This window comes from Rhinolophus hipposideros (genome assembly GCF_964194185.1).
Source record: "Rhinolophus hipposideros genome assembly, chromosome: 9".
NCBI lineage: Eukaryota > Metazoa > Chordata > Mammalia > Chiroptera > Rhinolophidae > Rhinolophus > Rhinolophus hipposideros.
The window spans coordinates 48448723-48472902 of record NC_138055.1 but is presented as its reverse complement, the minus strand read 5'-3'; the positions used below and the strand labels follow the sequence as shown (position 1 = coordinate 48472902).

The 24180-nt window shown below is 35.2% G+C and overlaps 1 protein-coding gene across 1 annotated transcript in view; it reads right to left on the bottom strand.

Moving 5' to 3' along the window:
- Window positions 1-24180, bottom strand: part of ARID2 (AT-rich interaction domain 2) — a 151813-nt gene that overhangs the window by 39679 nt on the left and 87954 nt on the right. Inside the window, exons 7-15 of the mRNA XM_081061166.1 lie at window positions 19793-19859; window positions 19455-19705; window positions 19027-19123; window positions 18723-18932; window positions 17842-18009; window positions 11981-12062; window positions 9900-10034; window positions 9060-9256; window positions 5956-8813 (exon numbers count right to left, since the gene is read on the bottom strand). Of these exons, the coding sequence (XP_080917292.1) occupies window positions 5956-8813; window positions 9060-9256; window positions 9900-10034; window positions 11981-12062; window positions 17842-18009; window positions 18723-18932; window positions 19027-19123; window positions 19455-19705; window positions 19793-19859 (4065 nt within the window). The remainder of the gene's footprint in view (window positions 1-5955; window positions 8814-9059; window positions 9257-9899; window positions 10035-11980; window positions 12063-17841; window positions 18010-18722; window positions 18933-19026; window positions 19124-19454; window positions 19706-19792; window positions 19860-24180) is intronic.

Genomic DNA, 24180 nt, shown 5'->3' with positions numbered 1-24180 from the left:
ATCATTTACATTCATATATCTTTCTTCATTTGTTGCTAATTTTTTTTTGTAATGAAATACAGCTGATTAATGGGAGTGAGAAGGAACAAATTCGAGGAAAGAATGAAATAACAATGGTATTACGAAGGAACATCTGTTGGTCATTCTCAGCAGGGACATTTCCCTGCAGTCTTTCCACCACTGAGCACTCTGCAAGTCTAGAAGCCCCTTCTTGGGGTCCAGGTGTCTCCTTAACATGCCCAGACCTCTAAAATAGTGGAAATAATAAGGTTTGGCTGAAAAAAAAATCACATTTAAAATCCTCTATTTTATCTACCCATTTAAAGTACCCAATTCAAATGTAAAATGGTGTTAAGCCAAGGTCTGAAATGAAACTTGATGAGTGTATAAAGAAATCTAGATTGGTGCTTCCGGTCAAGATGGTAGAGTAGGTAAATGCTGTGCTCACCTCCTCCCACGACCACATCAAAATTACAACTAAACTACAGAAAAACCATCATTGAGAACCATATGAAGTCTAGCTGAACAGAAGTCCTATAACTAAAGATTTACAAAAGTAGCCACATCAAAACTGGTAGGAGGGGCAGAGATGTGAAACTGGCTGATCCCACAACCACGTATGGTGGTTAAAAATCAGGCGTGATATCTCAGCTGTGGAGGTCCTCCCTGAGCAGCGAGGGTTCCCAGGCTTCCCAACCAGGGTTTCAGTGCTGGGAAGAGAAGTCCCCATAACTTCTGGTTGTGAAAACTAGAGGAGATTGGGGTTGAGCAAGACAGAAGGCAGCTGGAGTCCTAGGCGTTTCTCTTAAAGAGCCTGTGCATGGACTTACTGACAGACTTGCTCTGAGCTCCAGCGCTGGGCCAGCAGCTCAAAGGCACCAGGGACATAAGGGGAGGAACTGTATTGTCTGGCTTCAGGGCTTTCTACCAGACAGAATTGCTGGCAGGTGCCAACTGTTCTTTGTGGAGCCCTCCCTACTCCTGGTGTGCAGTCTCAGGCTGTTCTCATAGCTGAGTCACCCCACCCTAGTGATTCACTGAGACCCCACCCCACCGAACTGCTTCCAGTGGCTTTTCCATACAAACAGCCTGTCTTGGCTCATGCTTCACTTTCCTAAAATCTTTCAAAGGTTGACAAACCCCAAACAAGCAGCATCTGGCCTCGGTATGCCCTGTACCTCCTGCTAAGTAGCCCCAAACCCAGTACTAGCCTCAGTTCCCAGATGAGCCTCTCCCATGCACCTCTAAGCCCAGTACAAGTGGCAACCCTGTGCAGATCACTTTGTAACTCATACCAACTGGGCCAAAGCAGGGCACAGGCAGTGGATGACCTTGGCCTACACCAGAGCCCCTCCCAAGAGGTCCCAGAACAAATATACCCAGTGCCCAGCTTCAGACCACACCAGAGCACCACCCAACCACCTCCACAAATGCCATACCCGAAAGGCACACTGGGAAGGCACCAGAGCCCCACTAAACAGAATCCTACTCCGTAGGACCAGCCCCTGCACAACAGCTCCTCCATTGTAGTTACAGAAGGTCCTCACAACCAATCAGCCTGAGGGTCAATCCTTCCCACTGATGTGCTAACCAAGTTGAGCAACCAAGGCTCAACTCCAACAGGAGGGCACACACAACCGAGAGAAGGGACACACCTACAGTACCCAGCTCAGGTGACCAGGAAGACTGCGCTACTGGGCCCCAAATCACAGCTACAACATAAGGCCACTCTACCAAGACTGAGAGACATAGCAGCTCTACTTAACACATAGAAACAAACACAGGGAAGCAGCCAAAATGAGGAGAGAAATAAATATGTCCCAAATAAAAGAACAAAACTCCAGAAAAAGAACTAAACAAAATGGAGACAAGCAATCTACCAGCTGCAGAGTTCAAAACATTGGTTATAAGGATGCTCAATAATCACAGGGAGAACTTCAACAAAGAGTTATGAAACATAAAAATGGAGATAGAAAACAAAAAAAGGACCAGTCAGAAATGAAGAATACAGTAACTGAATTAAATAATACATTAGAGGGAATCAACAGCAGATTAGGTGAAGCAGCAATCTGCAAGATAAAAGTAGCAGAAAACACCCAATCAGAGAAGAAAAAAAAATCCAAAAAATGAGGATAGTTTAAGGGGCTTCTGGAACAACATCAAGCATCATAGGGGTACCAGAAGAAGAAAACAAGGAATTGAAAACCTATTTTTAAGAAATAAGGATGGAAAACTTCCCTAACCTGGCGAAGGAAATAGACACATAAGCCCAGGGAGCACAGAGAGCCCCAAACAAGATGAACCCAAAAAGGTCCACGCCAAGACACATCATAATTAAAATGCCAAAGCTTTAAGACAGAATCTCAAAAGCAGCAAGAGAAAAGCACTTTATTACCTACAAGGGAGCTCCCATAAGATTGTCAGCTGATTTCTCAACAGAAACTTTGCATGCCAGAAAGTACTGGCACGAAATATTCAAAGTGATGAAAAGCAAGGACCTACAATTAAGATTACTCTACCCAGCAAAACTGTTATTTAGAATCGAAGGACAGATAAAGAGCTTCCCAGACAAGAAAAAGTTAAAGGAGTTCATCACCACCAAACCAGTATTAAAAGAAATATTAAAGGGATTTCTTCAAGAAGGAAAAAAGGATATAAAATATGAAAAATAAAATGGCAGTAACTACATATATATCAACAATTACTTTAAATGTAAATGGATTAAATGCTCCAATCAAAAGACATTGGGTGGCTGCATGGATAAGAAAACAAGACGCTTATGTATGCTCCCTACAAGAGACTCACTTCAGATCGAAAGACACACAGACTGAAAGGGGTGGAAAACATACTTCATGAAATAAAAAATAAAAAAAACGAGGTAGCAATACTTATACCAGACAAAATAAACTTTAACACAAAGGCTATAACAAGAAAAAAAGGGCCCAGCAATCCCACTTCTGGGTATGTGTCCAAAGACGCCAAACCACTAATTTGAAAAGACATGTGCATCCGTGTGTTCACTGCAGCGTTATTGATAACGGCCAAGATACGGAAGCAACTTCAATATCCATCAATAGATGAATGGATAAAGAAGTGGCACATATACTCAATGGACTGTTAGCCATAAAAAAAGAATGAAATCTTGATATCTGTAACAACATGGATGGACCTAGAGGGTATTACGTTAAGTAAAATAAGTCTGACAGGGAACGAGGAATACTGAATGATTTCACTTACAGGTAGAATTTAAAACACAAAATAAATGGACAAACAAAAGAGAAACAAACTCATAGATACAGAGAACATTTTCATGATTGCCAGATGGGAGAGGGGTGGAGGATGGGTGAAAAGGGGAAGGGATGAAGCAATACAAATTGGTTGTTACAAATAGGCATAGGGAAGTGCAGCATAGGGTATATCGTAGTATTGAAATAACTACGTATGATGTTAGATGGGTACTAGATTTATTGGGGTGATTACTTCATAAGTTATATAAATATCTAATCACTGTTGTACACCTGAAACTAATATAACAGTGTATGTCAACTGTAATTGAAAAATTAGTAAAAAATTAAAATTGGCCATAAAAAAAGTATATAAAGAAATTTAAAGAATCTTGGCAACAATGGACGGTTTTCTACTAGCAGTCTCTTAAGAAGGCCAAACAATGTACCCTTTAAAGGAAACATGATAATGCCATCTTGAACAGCTGACCATTTTCCAGCCTTTACAGGCACTTTATCCTATACAAGAAGATTAATACCTGCACCGTTATTGAGTGCCCAACTATGCAGCAGGCACCGTGCTAAGCACTGGACGTAAGAATCGTGGTTTCTGATTCTCATCCTCATAGACACCATGTACGCTACATCTTTTTTCTTGCCAAGTTTTAAATTTCTACATGCCAACCAAATACCAATTTTAGAAATAATGAGTGTAGCTATTTTAAATAAATTATATTCTTGGGGAGAGCATATGGAAATTCAGTACCCATTTTTCAGATTAGGAATAAAATGGATTAATTTTATGGTTTGAATTAGATGCATGCATGTCCAACATGTTAAGCAAAGAGTTTTAGCATTACTGTCTTACAATTATCATTTGATGGTACTCACATCCTATAACATGGTATTTCAAGTAATCAGTATGTTACATATAAAAAAGCTTTCTAGAAATTTATAAAGGAACATTTTAGAATAGTGGAGAAATGGGGTAAGAGCATGAGTCTTGGTTTCAGACACACACACAGGTTTCAGTTCTAGCACTATTATACTGGTGGTGACCAGTATGAGATGAACATATTGGTGACCTTGGGTAAATTATTTAGCATCTTGGGGCCTCATCTCTAAAATATAATTAAAATTTTTACCTACTAAAGAGTTGTGAGGATTAAATGAGAAAATGCTTTAGTGCAAAGTTCCTAGCACAGGTCCTAGTCTTAGCTAGTATTATCGTTTGTTTTTGTTACTTAGTTATCATTACATAATATAAGCACACTGGAAGATTCAAGATACCAAAAATAAGGGTTGGCGAGATGAAGCAATTCCTCATAATGGAGTTTTTCTCTAATTTGGCTTGGTCTATTATAACTATTAAGGATTATAAAAGAAAGGAAGAGGAGAAAACAGGCATGTAATCAAGATGAATTGGGAAATTATTAAATATAAGAAAAAATATAAAAACCCAACTAACTGAATGTTAACTATATGCTACACATTGCACTCTTTACCATTTTTTGTGTAATAAATGAAAAACTCAACTTGTAAAAGTGAGTAGAATTGATTTAGTATTTTCCACCAAAACTATTATTGCCATGTACCTAACATCCACCAAAGAATACTCAAACTATTTAGGTACCATGAAATATATCTAAGCAATACTACATATAAATTACAATTTCATTATGCGCCCTGAGCAGCACTGTCCAGCTTTATCCATTCACATGAACAAATATGTATATTAGTGCACGAACTGTTCTGAAGCAAGAGGTTTCTTTGTTCTGTCATCTTCCATTTGCTGCCTCCTCTTTCCCCAGACCTAGATTTGGAACACCAACAGTGGCCATAGATCTGCTATCATTACCATAAGCACAGAGAAGAAACCCAAGCCAGAAGAGTGCTAGCAGAGTTGGCAATAGTCACAGAAAGTTCTGGCCATGTAGTAATTAGGAAAGAGAGAGTGAAGGAGAAGTAATCCAGGAAATAGGTGAGAAACAACTGTTAAGTGAACCCCTAGTTTCAGTGGAAATAACACACAGCTATCCTTAAAATCTCTACAGGCTGACTAGACCCTCAGTACAGTAGCACTGATCACAGAAAACACATTCATTTACAAAGGCATGCAGATGGATTAGTAGGTATTAAAAAGGGAATAGCAGAAACATGACAATAGAGCAAACGAGTAAGAAACACAAAATTAATAATATCAGAATAGCTGAAACAAACTGAAATTATAATTATACTTTTAAAGAATAAAGGCTACTAATTCAATACATAAATATAACAAGAACACACTTCATAAAATTCTTATGGGATTCATGTTTTTTACAAAAGTACTATGAAAACCCCTCGTGTCAAAATCAAATACAGAAATTCCCTTTTGGAGTACTCTTAGTAACATCCCCCCACCGCAAACTACAAAAAGAGACTAAGTTACATTTCAAAAATTCTCCAAAAAAATGAGAGATTACAAGTGCTTCTCTATCTTGGGTCTACAAAGTCACTAATTTAGGTCTATAACAAAGTAGAGTCTTTAAACTATATGCTAAAGTTAACAACTGGAAACTGTTTAACATTACAAAAAACCAGAAAAATAAAAGAGCACAAAAGTTTGAGTACATTGGTGATCTGGTACGATTAACTTCAAGATGAGACATGGAAAAAAGTACTTTTCCCCTTAAAATCATATTTCCAAAATTCAGAACTTCTGTAAGTGCAATGTGAGAGGAGGACTTACCTGTGGGACCACATTCTGCATGTATGACGGTGGATGCTGCTGCTTTTGCTGAACAGCACTTTCTATTGCTACTTTAGCTACAGTGCTTGGATCTGCTCCCGCTGGCACGGCAACCATTGTTGCACTACAGCCAGCATTGTTGGGGTCACTGATTGTAACAATTCTAACGCCTACTTTATTTGGAATTCCTGTGGCTGTTTCCCTGTCATTATCCTCTGCTGGCCTCTTTACAGTTTTGCATTCTGCTGTGCCATTTGTAGACCGAACGTCAGATGATAGGGCAGGAGAATGGGACACTCTTGATCCTGAGTGGGGAACTGCTATGATTTGATGCCCCTGTATAACAGAGGTTGTAGAATGTGGTGAGACAACTACACTTGGGCGTTGCTGAGGCACATCTGAATTCAAACTTGAAGCTAGAGGTCCATTAGGCAAATCAGTACCACTAAATTGCTGGGTTGCCACATTTGAAGCCTCCTGTATACTGCTCACAGATGGTGAACCACCCAAAGTTAATATAGGTCCATTAGAAATTCTTTCTAGTTGATCACCTTTGGCAGTATCTTGCTGAGTGGCATCTAAAGTCCCCTGTGGTTCCACTGGAGATATCTCACCATTTCCTACATGATTGGAAGTTTTGTGATTTGGAATGTTTTTGCTTAAATGAGAACCATCTCCTTTATCAAAATCGCAGATTCCATTAACTAGAGGTTTTCTCAAATCATTTTTGATATCCTGCATGTCCATTTGTTCCAAGTTCTGTTTTCCAGATGCTCCATTCTCACTTAATTCTAACGATGGCCCATTACTGATTAGTGAGCACTGATTAGCCTCACTTTGAATTTTCCCTGAGTTTGAAGGAGGTAGACTTGAGTCACTGTACTTTCTCCCATTTAAAAGACTTCCCACCTGCATTTCGTTTTCCTTTGTATCCCCATTGCTGGTGTTCGTGGTACCTCGTCGGCAGGACGGGTTCTCCATGACTTCAATTTTACGTTCATGAACATGTAAACCTGTTGCTTCTTTTGCTTCCTCCTCCTTTTGGCAAATTATTTTATCACCTTTGAATGGGGGAGTAGCAGTAGTACAAGATGATTGTCCAGCTGGAGATGCTTGAGTGGCTGGAAGCGTTTGCACCTGAAGTCCCACTCCTGCCTGGGTCCCGCTCATGGTAATTCCTGCTGGAGCAATGAGCTGAGTTGCATTTCCCTGACTCACAGTTGCAGTTGCAAAACTTGTATTTGGCACAACTGTTATGGTTACCTGGTTGCCAGAAGTCCCTTGAAAAATGGTTGCTGGGCTATTTGAGATCAGTGGGCCTGGCAATATTTGTAAGTTCGAGATGGGCACGGTTTGCACTCCCCCTGTGGGTGGCATTGCACTTTGGACCAACTGAACATTTTGCTGCCCAACCAATAGCTGCTGCGCTGGAGTTTGCCCCTGCACTCCAAAACCTGCTGCTTGGTTGTTAGCCACCTGGTACACCACCTGAGGGCTAGGAGCTCTTGCATTATTAGGGGGAGGAATCTGTGGAGCTGGTAGAATCAGCTTACCCCCTGGAGTTGAAGGACCACGCTTTGGAAGCAGCAACTGTTTTATCAGACTCGACTCACCAGAAGCAGGCTGACCAACTCCAGCATTTGTTTGTTGTGGTTGAACTTGCATCTGTACTTGTGGCTGCTGAACTTGTACTTGTACCTGTTGTGGTGGGGGTGCTGGTGAATGCTGCTGCTGTTGCTGCCTTTTCACAGATAGCATTTGACTGACAGTAGGAGGTGGTCCCTGCGATTGAGGGGTGGAAGATGACATGGCAGTAGGGACTTGGTTATTAGAAGCTGGGACAGGTGATGGTGAGGAAGATGGAGTTATGTTTGGTTGTCCAGTTAGCTGAACTGTCTGACCAGCTGGAAGAGCTGCTGGATTAGCAAGAACAATTTGGTGAATGGCTGGTGCGTAAGTTTGACCTTGTTGAGCTGGCTGGCTTACAATCACTACACTTTGTTGGGTTGGCTGTTGTGGTTGTTGAATAGGTTGTTGTACCACCGTTGATGACCCTTGCTGAGAAGGGAGAGGTTTTGGTGCAATGTTCTGAAACCCTACCCTTGAGGGTTGTGGACTTGGGACACCAGCAATGGTAACCATTTGTCCTGTAGCTACCTGAAAATTCTGTACTGAAGTTGCTGAGACAATATTGGATGCAGACGTTGTTACATACTGTGGGGGTGCTATGATAACAGTGTCTTGTGGCTGGCTACCAGCTGATGACTGTTGAGATGAAGTTTGCACAGGCTGGGGTGATGTGGTGATTAACTGCTGACCCTGTGAAACTGTAGAAGTACATGCTGGTATGCTCTGTACTCTGCCAAACAGATGACTCTGTGGGACAGCTTGTTGAATTACCGTAACAGGAGTGCCAGAAGGTATCTGTCCTGGTACCACTGTGTGTAATGGAGACTGCTGTGGAATTACAGATGGATGGTGAAGCAATGTCTGGGAATTGACAACTGTAACAGGTTGTGGCCCTGTACCATGATTCTGAACCACAGAACTCTGTGCAGCTCCTCCTCCCACAGCAATACTAACAGGAACTGCTGTCGGGGGTACAGAATTCTGGATTACTGTAGCCTTAACGACTTCACAAGGAATTGGAGCTTTATTCTGAATGACAGTCACCGGAGCATTTTGCTGCTGGTGGGTATGAACTGAAGGATTTGGTGGAATTCTTGAAACAGTCTGTGCCACAGTATGAACACCTTGTACTGGAAAAGACATTTGTGTTGCAGTCAAATTTGAAGATTGGTTGGTAACAGGAGTCCTCTGAAAATGGTTTCCTACAGTTTGTGGTCCATGAGGGATTCCTGAAAATATAAAGGAAAAGTCAAAATTCACAATGAAATGACTGAAAAGCTGCATATAGGAATTAAGTTACTTAATACAAGAGAAAATAGTTTTAAGAAATCCATATCTAACAAGTTTGTATCATATGATTAAATAACAAAACAAGCAAGAAAATGCTATTGGAAAAACAAGGAAAAGTCATACTTTTTAAATGTATGTAATTTTATTATTAACTTGGTAATACTTAAAACAATAAAAATTAATACCTGCGGGAGAAGGACTTGAAGACACATCAGGAACAGAATCAACACGAACGACAGGTGTAGAGACTGGTTGCTGCTGATAGTACATCTGAATAGGAAGTGGTATAGCCCTCCGTTTTACTCCTACTACATGAATATGCGCCTGCCCGTTGTTACTGGAATCCTCCACTCTCTTCACTGTATGATTTGGAAAGACCGTTCTGTAAAGTACACACACACTCAGTTTGGATAATTAGCACACTAGGAAAAAACACTAACTTCTAACAACGTTTACATGAACAGCAGCAATATATTCACTGCTACTTATGTATGAACCAGTATGATACATACAGTTAATATTCTGCAAGGGTGGGAAGCAAAGAAAGAAATACAAAAGATCAATTCTCCAATTTTTAAAATCATTAACACTGTTGGGTTTTAAACAATTCTATTGCACATATAATTAACAAAAGGGCTACATCCAGGCAATGCCTATTTTATGAACTTTGAAAAATGTCAAAGAACCTGGATATTTGAAGAGAGCATTAGTTATAGACTATTAAAGATTAAAAAGGGCAAAAGTCATGTCTTTAACATACAAAAGTAGGTAGGAAAAAAAGGTAAACTTAATTTCTTCCTTCTCTTTCTTTGATAAACCTCAAAATGTTCAAACAGAAACATCAGATGTGAGGTCCAAAATTCCCTTGTATTTAAACTTCTACCATACTGCACTGCAACCTAACCATATAAAATTTCAAGTAGTGGAGATGTCCGAAACTAAACAGTATTTTCTATTTCAAGAACAAGAGGGGTTCTAAGTGATGTAAATTAATTTTATTTAAAGTTAAGAACTATGTATCCTACCTAAGACATTTATAAAATCCAGTTGATGTTAGGATTCCACCACGAGCTAATTTACTGCAAGTTGAGAGGTACTCAGAATACATTTCTGCTCGAGAGACAGAACAATCTGGATTTACTTCAAAATGAGCATTTAGCCTAAAAGAGAAGAAAAATAAATGTCATTATGCAATATACTATAGGAAAGTCTATATTTAAGCGTGCTAAAATCATTTGAAGACAATGTATTAAAACTAATAATTATGCCTATCAGTCAAACTTCACTGCTTCATGTTATTAGCAAAAATACAAGCTAGGTTTTAGACAGACTAAATCAAATAAAGAGATCAAACAGAGATTAAAATAAATACTCAATCATACTTATTTTAGTGTAAAAAAATCATGAACAACAACATAAAAATTGTGTTCACATCCCAGCGAGAGCAGGGTTGGTCTGCTGGCAACAAACATTCTACAACAAATAGTTTTATTCAGTGAATATCTACTCAGGTTCCTGTCTTGTAATAATAAAAATATAACAGAAGTTCCCAATTATGAGCTATTGGAGATGTGGAAAATGGAGGAAAACTGAACTAAAGTAAAACTTTTGTTGCCTCTTGAATCAAATTCCTTCTGAAAAAAACTTAAGCTTTCAACTACTCCCTAAAACAATGATACTTCCCATGCTGCACACTCCCATTCCTCACTTCACACTTCTATTCTTAATCCTATACAAACTAATTCAAACTTTAGTTTGTCATTTTCATAAAGTGACTTCTAGCTATAAGTTAGGATTGGAGACCTAGTTATCCTTATAGGACTTTCTGGGATTCACTGTATACATAATAATCCAACTTACAGTTGTTTCTTTATAAACTGCATAAAATAATAATTATAATAAACTAATTGTGAAACGAATCTCTCCTCCTCTTCCCCTAGAACTGGTGTAAATGAGCAACTGTGATTTAGAAGACCAAATCTATTCCTAGCACATACACATTTTACAGTGGATGTGGTACATACATTTTCCAACTTTTATAATCCTTTGAGAAGCGAGTTTTCAAAACGTTTTTTGATACAAAAAACTTTTTTTGGTTCAGTGTTGAAGAAAAACATTTCCACATATTATTGGAAGAGATTTATAAAGTATAAAGGGTCAAAGTGTAACAATATAGTATGTAAGGAATAAGCAAATAATTAGAGATATTTAAAACTATAAATCTGATTTAAGCAAAGTGTGAAAGTCTAGAAAAAACTGTCAGAAACAAAGATATGAAAGCACCAAAAATATGGAACACAGAGTGACAGAGGCATAGAATGGGAGACAAATAATGTTAAGAGAATAGGAGAAAATGAATCAAGGAAAGAGTTTTAAAAGTAATACATCATTGGAAAGTGATCTTATATTTCAATCTGTTAATCTTCTAAAGAATTTAAGTTGAAATTCATAAATAACATAGAGGCAACCTCCAAGACAAAATGAAATCGAACCAACCCTATATATTTTTTTTCAGAAAGTGGCTGAGATATAACTACTCAGTCTTTTCAAGAAAATATTATTTTCAAGTTGCTTATTTCAATATAGACAAACTGGCTAGTTTATCATTTAATCAGTTTCCCCTCACTACTCACAAACAGGAAAAATTAACTAGCAATGAATAAGAAGTTTTGCTTCTGATGAAAAAGAAGGGACATTTAACAATAAATGTTGGTTTTATTTTCTTAAAATCAGTCCAATTTAGTTTTAATGAAACATTAAGAAAAGTAAATTCTATAATCTGACAAACCTTATTTTCTACAAAGTCAAAGATAACTTTTAAACACAAATTTTACCCTGAAAAGAAATTAGACAGTGTAATTCAATGAAATTCTATTCAATTAAAATTCTACTTTAATTCGGAAGATTCAGATATTTTTCTTTCAAATTATTCTAAAATACAGGTGAAGTGGTTTTACATTGTTGTTTCTTTGTATAAATGATATTCTATTCTAACTAAACAGAAATACAGAATAAAACATTCTGGATGACTGTTGTAATATGTTTCCTTTTCTCTTTTGCTTTATTCTTCCCAAGGATAAAGCCTTAATAGAAATAAACCACTTACCACTGACAAGCAAACTTCTCACTATCTATTTCCACTATTCCTGGAGGTGGAGCAACATGCTGTGCTACAACTGCTCTGGAAGCTAAAGAAAAAAATACATTAGCTACATCATTTTAGAAAATTTAGTCACTATATAGATGCTATATTTAGTTCATGGATACTGAACGAAATTAATACTCACAATGAATACCTTTTAAAAAGGTATATAAACATAATGAAAATATACAAATTTGAGAAAGAAACTTATAATGGAACACATATTATACCAGGCACTGTCTTAGATGAACTACGTTTTTAACCTCATAATCATTCAAGTAATAACAATACATGGATTATATCGCTAATGTGAACTCTATTTTTCCCATGGGTCAGACACTGGGTTAAATACTTCACATACATTATCTTTCTTAATTCTTTTGTAATATGGGTACAGATATGGAATCGGAGACACAAAGTGATTAAAACAACTAGCCCAAGGTCACACAGCTCAACATACCAGCAAATAAGCACCTCTCATTTTAGTTACAGAAGCAGACTGTATCACCAATAACTTCACTTCTGAATTTAAAAGATAAATATTTATAAGTAGAATATATAAAATTTCTGGGATCGGATGAACAAAAAGCTGAAATGCTATGCTATATACAAAGGAACTAATAAAAACATGAAAAATAAAAACTTATGATGTTATAAATAAGAATCTTACATATTTATAGTTAAAATTTAAAATTATACTATTTCACCACTGAATCAGCATGATTTTATAGTTTCTAAACTTATAAATGTACCCACTTTTTTCAGGTGACATTTTTAACAAAACTCAGAACCCTCAAACAGAACAAATGCATTTCTAAATTATTGGAACTAGCAGAAATCCACAGCACAGTCAAATCTGCAAATGAGCTGAAGCAATTCTAACCTTTGATTGATTAGGTCCTGGGCTTTAATTGGGATAACAGCTAACAGCAGTCACTTAATGAACATTTACTCTGCATTAAGCCATTTACTTTATTTGTTTTGATCTTATACATAGGTCTAAATTTAATTATCCTCAATTTGCAGATGAAAAAAAGCTCAGATATTAAGTTCACAAAGGAACGTATAATGGAGAGCGAAGCTGGTATAGCTGGAAAGCCTTCATTCAGGAGTGCTGAGTTTGAATCCAGGTCTGTCACGTTTCAGAGGCCATACTGTGATATGCTGCTTCTTAACAGAACATAATTAAAACCAAAATTATTTCCCAGTGCAACCCCAGCTTATCTTTTCTTCTCCTCCAAACTTGATAACAGTGTTATAGAAAATACCTTTCTAGGGCCTGAACCTATGTAGAAATCTTTCCTGTTCTTCATCAATTGTACTACAAGAGTATATCCTACTTATAGACTGAAATCTCCTGAATCAATTAACAGTCAATTGCACAAAACATTAAAAATTATGTTGAGATGAGAAACTTTACAAACATTAAGAAGAATAATGCAGCCACAACTAAATTAAGAATATAAACCGAAAACATATAATTAGTATAAAAGTGGCTACAAATTGAGAAGTATTTTCCTCAGGATACCCAAAGACCTTCCAAAGGATACAAAGGCACTTATGCTTTAAAAGGAATCAGTTTCCAGATACTCAACTTTTATATATTTCCTTCCTAAAACTGTTTTGCCCGAGCACATCACCTCGTGTTTCATAACTGTTCTTATCCCAGTTCGGAACAGAAAGTCTTAACTTTCACCTATCCTTAATAGCATTGCAGGATTATGGTTAAATATATGACTCTGCAGCCAGAGAGGCCAGCTCTAGAGTTTTTCATCACTCAGCACTAGCTGTGTAACTATGGGCAAGTTACTTAACCTCTCTGTCTATAGAATGGGGAAAAGTAATAGTACATTAACATCATAGCTCAGGAGGATTAGAAGAATTTATATGAGCCACTTAAAACAATGCCTGGCATAGCGTAAGCACTACATAAATGTTCGCTGCTATTATTATTATTATTACTACTACTACTATTATTTAAAAACCTCTGGAACACCAAAGGGAGAATTAGAAACATTAGTGTCTCCAAAGTTTCCTTTGACCAAGGTCTTAGAGAAGGGCTTCCTGTCTATCCTGGTGTTTTATATATTATAGTTAGAGGCAACATTGGACATCAGAACTTGGGTATTTTCGCTCTTTGATGTGTTCTGAATTTATATATATTATAGAGTGATGACAATTTTTGCTAATGTCCTTCCCTTAGCCAACCCTCAACCTACTGTCAAAGAGTGCATTACTTCTGAAGCAGAATCTTGTGTCAGTAAAACACAGGGACTATTTTAAAGAAATACTGAAGGTGGTGGCATCTTAGTTTATTCAGATGACAATCTCATGGCAACTTTAACTATCACAGAATTCTGAAGTAAGGAAGAGGGGAAGAAGATACACTTTCTTGGATTGAGAAATACTTTTTCTGAGTAACAAAAAGTAAGGATGAATAAGCAAGATACTTTTGATAATAAAGACTACCTTTATCAGGTAGGTTATATGCCAGACATTTTCCATTATCGAATGAGGCCAAGCTGCAGTGCCAAATCAAGATTTTGACAAAAATTATGTATTCAAACACATGATAAAAGTACTTTATCAAAAAACACTGTATTGTTCTTGAAATGAACCATGTTTCAATTTTCCTAACCCAGTGGTCTTCAACTGACCTGCAGCATCACCGTTTCATGGGAACTTGTTAGAAATGAAAATTCTCAGTTCTACCTGAATCAAAAACTCAGGGTACTAGACCCTAGAAATCAGTGCTAAAGCCCACCAGGTGATTCTGATGCACGCAAAAGTTGTTAACACACTGTGCTAACACTTCTTGAATATATTAGGTTAAACAAGATGTATTTAAATAAAAGTAACAAGTATAATTTACAGTCATATCTTGTTCATATCTTTTTGATATATTTTTCAGTAAACAAAAATAAATGTCTCTAATGACTAGACAGCAAATACTTTTGTGAGTCAAGTGTTGTTAATTCTTATTGTTAATTCAACAAAATCATAGACGAACTAAAGTTGTCAGAAGATCCTAATTTTAATAATTTTTTTGATAATTCTGGAGAATTTCAAAGAATTCTTAAGTTCTAACAAAAGAATTGTTAAGCTATTTATTAGCATGAGCTAGGTTTCCGACTTACAGCTATAATAAAAAACCAGAGATACAATTGATACTGAACTCATTTTCATTCTAGCAATAAACAATATTCATTCAGACACAGTGGACTCATACTTTCCAGAGAACTAGGGAAAAACATCTTGTCTACCTCATTACTTCCAATTTTACTTTTTATTTAATAATTATTTATAAAAGTTTATAATACTTTTGTTTGATGTACTATATATTACTAAAACTGGTAATTATAAAATATAAATATAAAATTATAAAATACAATTTTAAACAGTTTTATAAAGTAACAGGAAATTGAAAAAAATTAAATTAAAATGTCTACATTTATAGCTGAGAAGTATTGAGAGGGTGATGGATATGAATTCAAGGAGAAAGAGGGATATCATAAAATTTCTGATATTAAGCGTTTATGTATTTTTTAAAATGGATGATGGTAAGTATCAAGATTCCACCAGATATAAAAAGTGTTTCACTCTTATTTTAAAATGTTAATTATATATACATAAAAAACATATTTGTAACTTTTTAAATTATTATGAAGAAATTTAGATGCTAATTAAAAAATGGATGAAAGATCACATAAGTTTTCATAGTGAAAAGAACTGAGAAAAAATTTGAAGATGACCATTCCCTAAGAAAGCAGTATTAAACAAACTATTGGGAGGAAAAGCCAAAGTATAAATGGTAACGTAATCAAATAATTAAAAAGCTATCATTCATAATGAGCAAATAATGAAATGCTCATCAGATCAAAAATTAACTTTTTTTTTCAAGTCCTTAAGAGACCTATTCCTTCTTCTATCAATGAATTACTACATATATGAGTGAGCCACAAACTCTCAATATTTAATTTTGTCCATTTGTCAAATGAAGACCAAATCTTAAGTTGGCAGTGAGTTCATCTGTTAAGGTCACAGGTCAGTGCCAACGCAAAATATAGTAGCTTTCATCAAAAATACCCTTGAATATTCTTCAAATGGCCCATTATAATTCAGTGTATAATTCGGTGTATAATTCAGCGATAATTTCTTAATTCCTCTTGTTGGATATAGTTTCTCTATGGCCCTCAATTTAACTTTCAGTTTTTTCTTTGAGGATAAGAACATACCTCTACCACTCACTTAACTGGTAATATGAACCGTTTCATTTCTTTTTCAAGGTTGAGAAACCATTAATATTCTGATCACTGATTCCCCAATATGCACTGGCTGTTTAACATCTGTTGCCTGTGGGTGAAAGCTCATTGGGTAGGCTAGTAGTGAAAACTATCAATTTTTTCATGCCTTCGATTATTTGTCCAGTTCTGTTAGTTGAATTCAAGTTAAGTTAAATGCACGTATGACATAACAATACCATATACTTGAGAAGGACATAATGGAAGTCAACGAAACATGTGATATACTACAAACTTTTCAGAGTATAAAATTTTGATTCTATGAGTTAGAATAGAAGAGAGATTGGGACTATGAGTAAATGAAAGGAGAACAACGTAGCTGGAAAGATATAAAGACAGCCTGAACAGAATCATATTGAAGAGGCCATGTTATTTAGGAAGACTGAATAAGATTTGGTGATTAAATAGATGTGGTAGTTAAAGACTAAGGACAATGAGATTTTTGTTTTAAAGGTGATGTGGGAGGTTGAGAGAGATCTGAATGTATTTCTAGGCTGAAAGGAAGAAGCAGATGAAGAAAGAGAGGTTTAAAACATAGGAATGAGAAAATGGGAAAGACGGATATTCAGAGCACTGATTCAAAAGAAGCTAACATCTCTTCCTGAGACAACGGGAAGTTGAAGGAGAATGAAGTTCAGATGACAATAATTTTGTAAGTGAAGGATTAACAAATTGAAGAAATTCATGCCACATAGCTTCCATATTATCTGCAAAGTAAGAGGTAAGATCAATTGAGAAAACGAGCATACTCCATTAAAAAAAAGTACAAGGAAAGAGAAATGTCTTGGGAACAGTGAGAGGTGGGAGAATAGGTGAGGTGAAAGATGGATTGTTTTCGTTAGAACAAATGAAGATGGAGAAAGTATTCTACAAAAAGGCTGAGATTGCTAAAATATAAAAATGATGACTCAGTCAGGAGAAAGAAGTCCAAGGACTGAAGAGAGTGCTGGTTATTAGACAGGCCCGAGTTCTGATTAAAGATATTTGAGTTAAACAGAATTGTTCCAAAGGACTCTAAGAAGGGTACAAAGTGGCTTACATATGTGCTTATGTATGTAAGCACATGTAACTGATCCTAGGTCTGAGTCTGTGGTGTTTGGTCCAAGATTCAGAAGTATTAGGGAGGTATTATACTGAGGTATTCTGATGACCACCTGAGGAAATGATAATGTAATATATGATTAACCTATTCCTGGTACATACATTTCCAAGGACCAAAACCACAAATAAGAAGTCCATCTGGAGCACTTACTGCTCTCACAGTTGTGAATCTAATTCCTCACACTCCTCTAAATCCTGCTCAACTTCATTTCTTTATTATACTATAATTCCTCTGTGCTTTCCTTGATCCTGTTGCTCTGGAATGTATAATATCTAAGAAATTAAAGTAAAATACTCAAGTTTTCCTTTAGCCTACTCTACTATAAAATCTCAGTTCCCTATAGTACATATTTAAATTTATCCTTAGCATTAAATTTTACATACCAATAACCATACTGAAAAAGAATATATAAAAACACTAACCTGGGGCAGATGCTACATGGATCTGCGTTTGAACTTGCTCTACAGCTTGTGTCCTAATTTCAGATAAAACTTGATGACTAGAACTTGGATGTTCGACGAGTTTTACTGCAGCTAGTGCATCAGGCCCAAACATCTGAATATCCATAGAAACCAGACACACTAACATGTCTAAAATAAATTAAAAACCAAGTTATCAATCAATAGTATTATAAAACAATCACATCACTTAAAACACACGCTGTACAGAATACTACTTCTCAAATGGTAGTCTATGAATCACTGTACATCAGAATTATCTGTGGATCTTTTAAAAAAGATTTTTAAGTTCAATCTCTGAAGACTGATTTAGTAGCTCTGGAATGGGGGTTAGGTATCTTTATTTTTAAAAAGCTTTCCATACTGACATGGAAAGTGACATCTTAATTTCTCAATAATAATTTTATTTAGTCCAAATCTTTATTGACTCTAATTTTAGTATTTATCTGAAAGAAATCACTTGAATCACTAAATGTTAATATGACAAGCTCCACTATGGAGTTCAGTTTACTGATTTTAAGGATAGTACCACTACTAGAAACCTCTAGGAACAAAAGGAAGCTTGTTTTACTTAGTTTTAGTTGCTTAATAGTATATAGTAATAAGGAGATGGAACAGGAATTACTAACAGTCACACACATCCTGGTCTCTATATGATAGAAGTTTCTTGCTCATCTAAAATAGGCAAAAAGAATAATACAAACAAATGCGTGTGAAAGGGTAATGACTCTTCAAAATAAACAGTAAACCCCAAATATCAATTGTGATTTTGTATAGCACCACATTATGTATTATTTTCTTAGTAAAGAAAATAACTTAAATGTTTCTTTGGTTTTTCATCTTACCTATGCTCTTTTCTACTTTTGCAATTTTTGTACAAGCTACATCTCCCATTTCTGTGAGCATATATAGCACCTCAAGTGTTGAGATTACAAGCAGCACATCAGGTAAAGTGAGATGACAAATGATCTCTCTGTATGAGTCCTGATCAACATATTCACAAATCAAAACACCATTATCTTCTGCTTTGCAAAGATTTCCCAAAATTTCCATACCTGAAAAACAATACAAAAACAAGCATTTGTTTTTTTAACAGATGATAAAAGGTTTGTGCACTTTAGACAGGGAGAAACTTAAGTGAACACTTACCCCTCATCTTCAAAAATCTATCTCTTGACATTAGGCATTTTGTAACAGTATGAAACATCAGATGAGTAGTTTTGAAATCAACAGGGTCCAACAAAAGCTGGAAAAAGAAAGGACACTATTACTGAGATAGGCTTCTTCCAGTGCTGTATATTTTACATTTTATAAAAATGAACAGAATAATGTTGTATAACTTTTAAAAATGTAATTACTGTGAGTATAGTCATTAACAAATTTGAAGCATCATTTCAAATATTTATTTTCTTCCACAAAAGAATGTGATACTTCTATAATCATTTTAGGCAAAAACTATATGTAAGCATTGAATATTCTGTAAATATGGCAAATATAATAATGCCATATCCTAAAATTTTAAAGTAAATATTGTCATTAATTATAAAAACTGTTTTAGGTTACTGTCACATGCTTACCTCAGCTGCAATATTTCCTAATGTGTCAAGGCCTAATTGCCTTAGAGAAATAAAATGACTATGTGCAGAAAGTAATAGGAAACGAAGACAGGTACGATTAGCTGCCAAGAGCTTAACATTGCCCTCCTCAAAAGAAAGATTTCGCAAAATCACTGCAATCTGAAGTACCCGTTGTCCTTCAATATCATTAATGCCCAGCTTTCGAGGTGGATGAAATAAAGATTCCCAAATCCATTCTCCTGATGTACCTTCTACAACAGAAAAAATACATTTTACTTATTAATGTTTATTATTATTGATAGTTCAAAGTTATTTAAAACTTTTTCTCATTGACTTACCATGAGACTTGTTTCTGTCAGAAATGAGGTCACGTACTTCATTATCATCAACGATGTCTTTCCAAAACTATAATAAGAAATAATTATACTTAATTTTGACAATTTGAAACAACTATTCTGTTACTTTAAATAGTTACACCTACTATAAAACTATAACGTTTCTATTTTAGTTCATGCAGATATCATTATATTCTATGCACTTAATTTTTTGACATAAGTGCTTGATTTTCTACAGTTAAGGAAGTTATATAATAAGGTATCATTTGGACCAGGGGTTCTTAGCCTAGGGCCCACAGGTCCCTAAAAGGTCTGTGAAAGAAATTTGGGAATATATGAATAAAGGGGAAAATGACATCTTTATGCTCATTAACCACTAACTAAAATTTAGCATTTCCTTAGCATTTTCTTCAACTATGAATGCTAGATAACAAACGACAGTAATATGAGCAGTACCTGTGACATTGTCAACAATATGAATCATAGATTTTTCAGATCACTTTACAGCTATGAAGAATATTTAGAAATAGTGTTTGGCTCATCAGTACTTGAAAATTATGATGGTCATTAAACCTATTAGTAAATTGCACATAATTACAGTATTCTTATTTACAGACACTCCTGAGATATTGCTGGATAGCTACTGAGTAAATCTACATCTAGAAAAGAAAAACAAAAAAAAAATCATACAGCAAGTGGTGAAGTTAGGTTTTCCCAAATTGGTTACCCAGATATTTAAGTTGCTTTCCAGTATTCTTTATCTACTAACTGGTTTTTGATCCACATGTGCAAGGAGACAAGTCAAAATCCACTGTTTAATGTTCTTTTTCTGGCTAAGAAACAAATACTTTTAGACTGATATGTCTATACATAATGAACTTCAATGCGTCTGTTTATGCCATTTAACTGCATTATCTTATAACTTTTGTACTCATAAAGAAGCACATGGGCTATTAGTTCATTCTTTATTTCTAAACCTTCTGGTATGTATATGTCAAAATAATAGTACTTTATTTTATAGAATTAAGGTTCTTTTACATTTAAAGTGACTAGTGTGAGAAAAAGTCCACCACCAAAAGGACTCACTGCAAAAAAGACTCATAATATAAATGTTTGGTAACAATAAAAAAAAGAACTAGTTATATAAAGAAAAATAGACAATTTTCAAAAATCAAGTAAAAAGGGCTACAGGGGATTCAAATAATAAAGATACCAGACATGAAATTTAAAATGATCATGGATAATAAAGAAACAAAAGATAATAATGAGATTTTGGGCAAATAAGTGAAAACTATAAGACAGAATTAAATAGAAATTCTAGAACAGAATATAAGAACTCAATGGATGGATTTAACAACTGATTCGATGTGATTCAAGAAAGAATTAGTGAACTGAAAGAGAGCAGAAAAAACATCAAGTTGGAAGCATAGAAACAAAAGAACTAACAGGAAAAAGAACACGCAAGACAAAGGGCATATAGTGAAAAGTTCTAACATAAAAATGATTTGAGTTCCTGAGGAAGGAAAGAAAGGGCAGATACAATTTTTGAAGAGACCTATCTAGAGAGAATTTCTAAGATAAGTAAAAGATGTCAACGTATAGATTTAAGAAGCATGCCAAACTCCAAGAAAGAGAAACGAAAATGTGTAGAAGGAACATCATAATAAAATTCCTGAAAAGCAAAGACAGAGAAAAATGTTAAATGCAAAGAGAGAAAAAAGGACAGATAACCCTGAAAAGGACAATTACTAAAATGACAGCAGACTTTGTAAAAGTAATAATGGAAGCCAGAAGACAATGGGGTATTTTCAAAGTGATGGAAGAAAATACCTGCCAAGCTAGAATTTTTATATAGTGAAACTGGTCTTCAAGAGTGACTTTCTGACAAATGAAAACTGAGAAAAATTCATCATCTGCAAATCTGTACTAAAGAAAGGTAGATGTGATTTAAATAAAAATAAATACTAAATTAATAAAATACTATAAAAAATCTTATGGGGTAAAAATATATATAAAATTATAATCTAGGAAAAACGCTTGGAAGAAATTTTTGCTCAGGCCACAATGGAGTAATTGGTACTGCAGTCGCCATCCTTTCATAAATTGATATGCATGAAACGATTGTTCTTAGAGAAGGGACAACAAACAACGCATAACTGTTATAACTGATAGATGGGAAAGAAATGAGGTGATCCCAATGACATCCTGTATTTTTACATGGGCACTCTTTCTAGACTATGGCACACGGAAATAAACCGAAAGAGATCACAGTGGTTGCTAAGCTGAGGAGACTCATCAGAGCTCAGCAAGGCCAACACAGCTAGAATTTGAGAGCAAATTTGCAAGAAAGGAGGGGCAATAGAGAGAAAGAGCCACGTGAATCTGCGGAGGGGTGCTTGAGTTGATTGCTAAGTACTAAGCTATGCATGTGTATGGTCAAACTCCAAAATACCAGGCCAAAAAATGGACAGAACAACTACTGAGGAGCTGTAACTGAAAAATTTCCCAGAGAAAACTCTATACACCCAGCTAATTAAATAGAATTACAAAAAAGGCTATGCTTTACGAGGAGGGATAAACCAGTCTTAGAATAAAGAGTAACTTATATCAGTCCTAACAAAGCTTAAAAACAACCTTCTGAAGGAACAAGATCACCCAGATACCAATTAAAAGCATGCCACAACAAAGTCCATAATTCTTGAAAAGACACTAAAATCTAAACACTAAATAATATAACATTCCCAATATCCATATCTAATAAAAAATTATCAGATACACTAAAAAAGTAGGAAATGTGAACCAAAACTAAGGAAAAAAAAAAAAACGGTTTAGAACAGACCCAGAAATAATAAAGATAACAGAATTAGTAGACAAGTATTTTAAAACAACTATTACTAAATATGCTCGAGGATTTACAGGAAAATATGAACATAATTAAGAAGTATGGAATAATATAGGAGAGAATGAAATAGAATTTCTGGAGCTGAAAAACATGACATCTAAAATAAAAAATATGACTAGATGGGCTTAATGGAAACAAGAAAATGAAAACATAACAGAAACTATTCACAACAAAGTACACAGGGGGGAAAAGGTCTAAAAGTCTAAAAACAAAGAACAGAGCCACAGTGGCCTGTGGAACAGTATCGTAGTATGTGGACTATATGTATAAACATAGTCCCAGAAAAACAGGAGAGGAAAGAAAAAAAATTGGAAGAAACAATTGCCAAAAACTTTCCAAATTTCATGGAAAATAGCAAACCAAGAACTTCAATGAACCCCGAGCAAGAAAAGCAATTAAGCAATTAGGCACATTAAAAATAAATAATAAAGAAAATACCTTAAAAGCAATCAGAGAAGCTACACCACACACAGAGAAACAATAAGAATAAGAATAAAACTGACTGCGTCAGTAACAATGCAGATCAGTTGGCAATAAAATGTTACCTTTCAGTGCTCAGGTAAAATCCTAAAACATACAGTATTTTCTCCAGCAGAAACATGCTTCAAACATAAAGGCAAAATAAAATTTTCAGGAAAGTAAAAGCTGAGTGCCAAAACAAAACCACATCAACAATTTCATAAAGTATAAATGGTCTGAATACATTGATAAAACAAAAAGAAATTGTAAAAAAGGCACACTGAGGGAAGGGGTGGAGCAAAACCCAACCACAAGCTGTCTATAAGAAATATCATATATAAAACCACAGATGAAAAGCACAAAGATGGAAAAAGTTATATCACGAAAACACTAATCATACGAAAGATGGCATAGATAAGTAATAGCAGACAAGAGAATTCAGGACAAGGGATTATTAGAGGTTGGGGGAGTATTTCATGATGATACTTAAAAGCTAAATCATCAAGAAAACAAAATAATCCTAAACTAATAACAGAGGCTCAAAGTATCTGAAGCAAAAAATGACAGAACTGAAAGGGAATATAAACATTCATAATTATAGTTGATAATTTCAATACTCATCTCTCAGGAAATCATAGCATAATTATATAGAAAAGATATGATGATACAGAAATCTTGAACACGGTCAAAAACTATGATTTAACTGATACCAATAAACACTATATCCAACAATAGAACACACATTCAAGTGTGCATGAAACATTCACCAAGGAAGACTATATACTGAGCCATAAAACAAGTCTTGATAAGTTTAAAGAACTGAAATTATAAATATGTTCTCTGACAACAATGAAATGTAATTAAAAATCAGTAATAATGGCAACAATGCTAATAAAAGCTAGTTTGAAAATGAACAGTCAGAAATTAAATAGCACAGTTCTATATAACCCATGAATCAAAGATGAAATCACATGGAAAATAAGAAAATATCTTGAATCAAATGATCAAAATTCAACATAACAAAATTTGC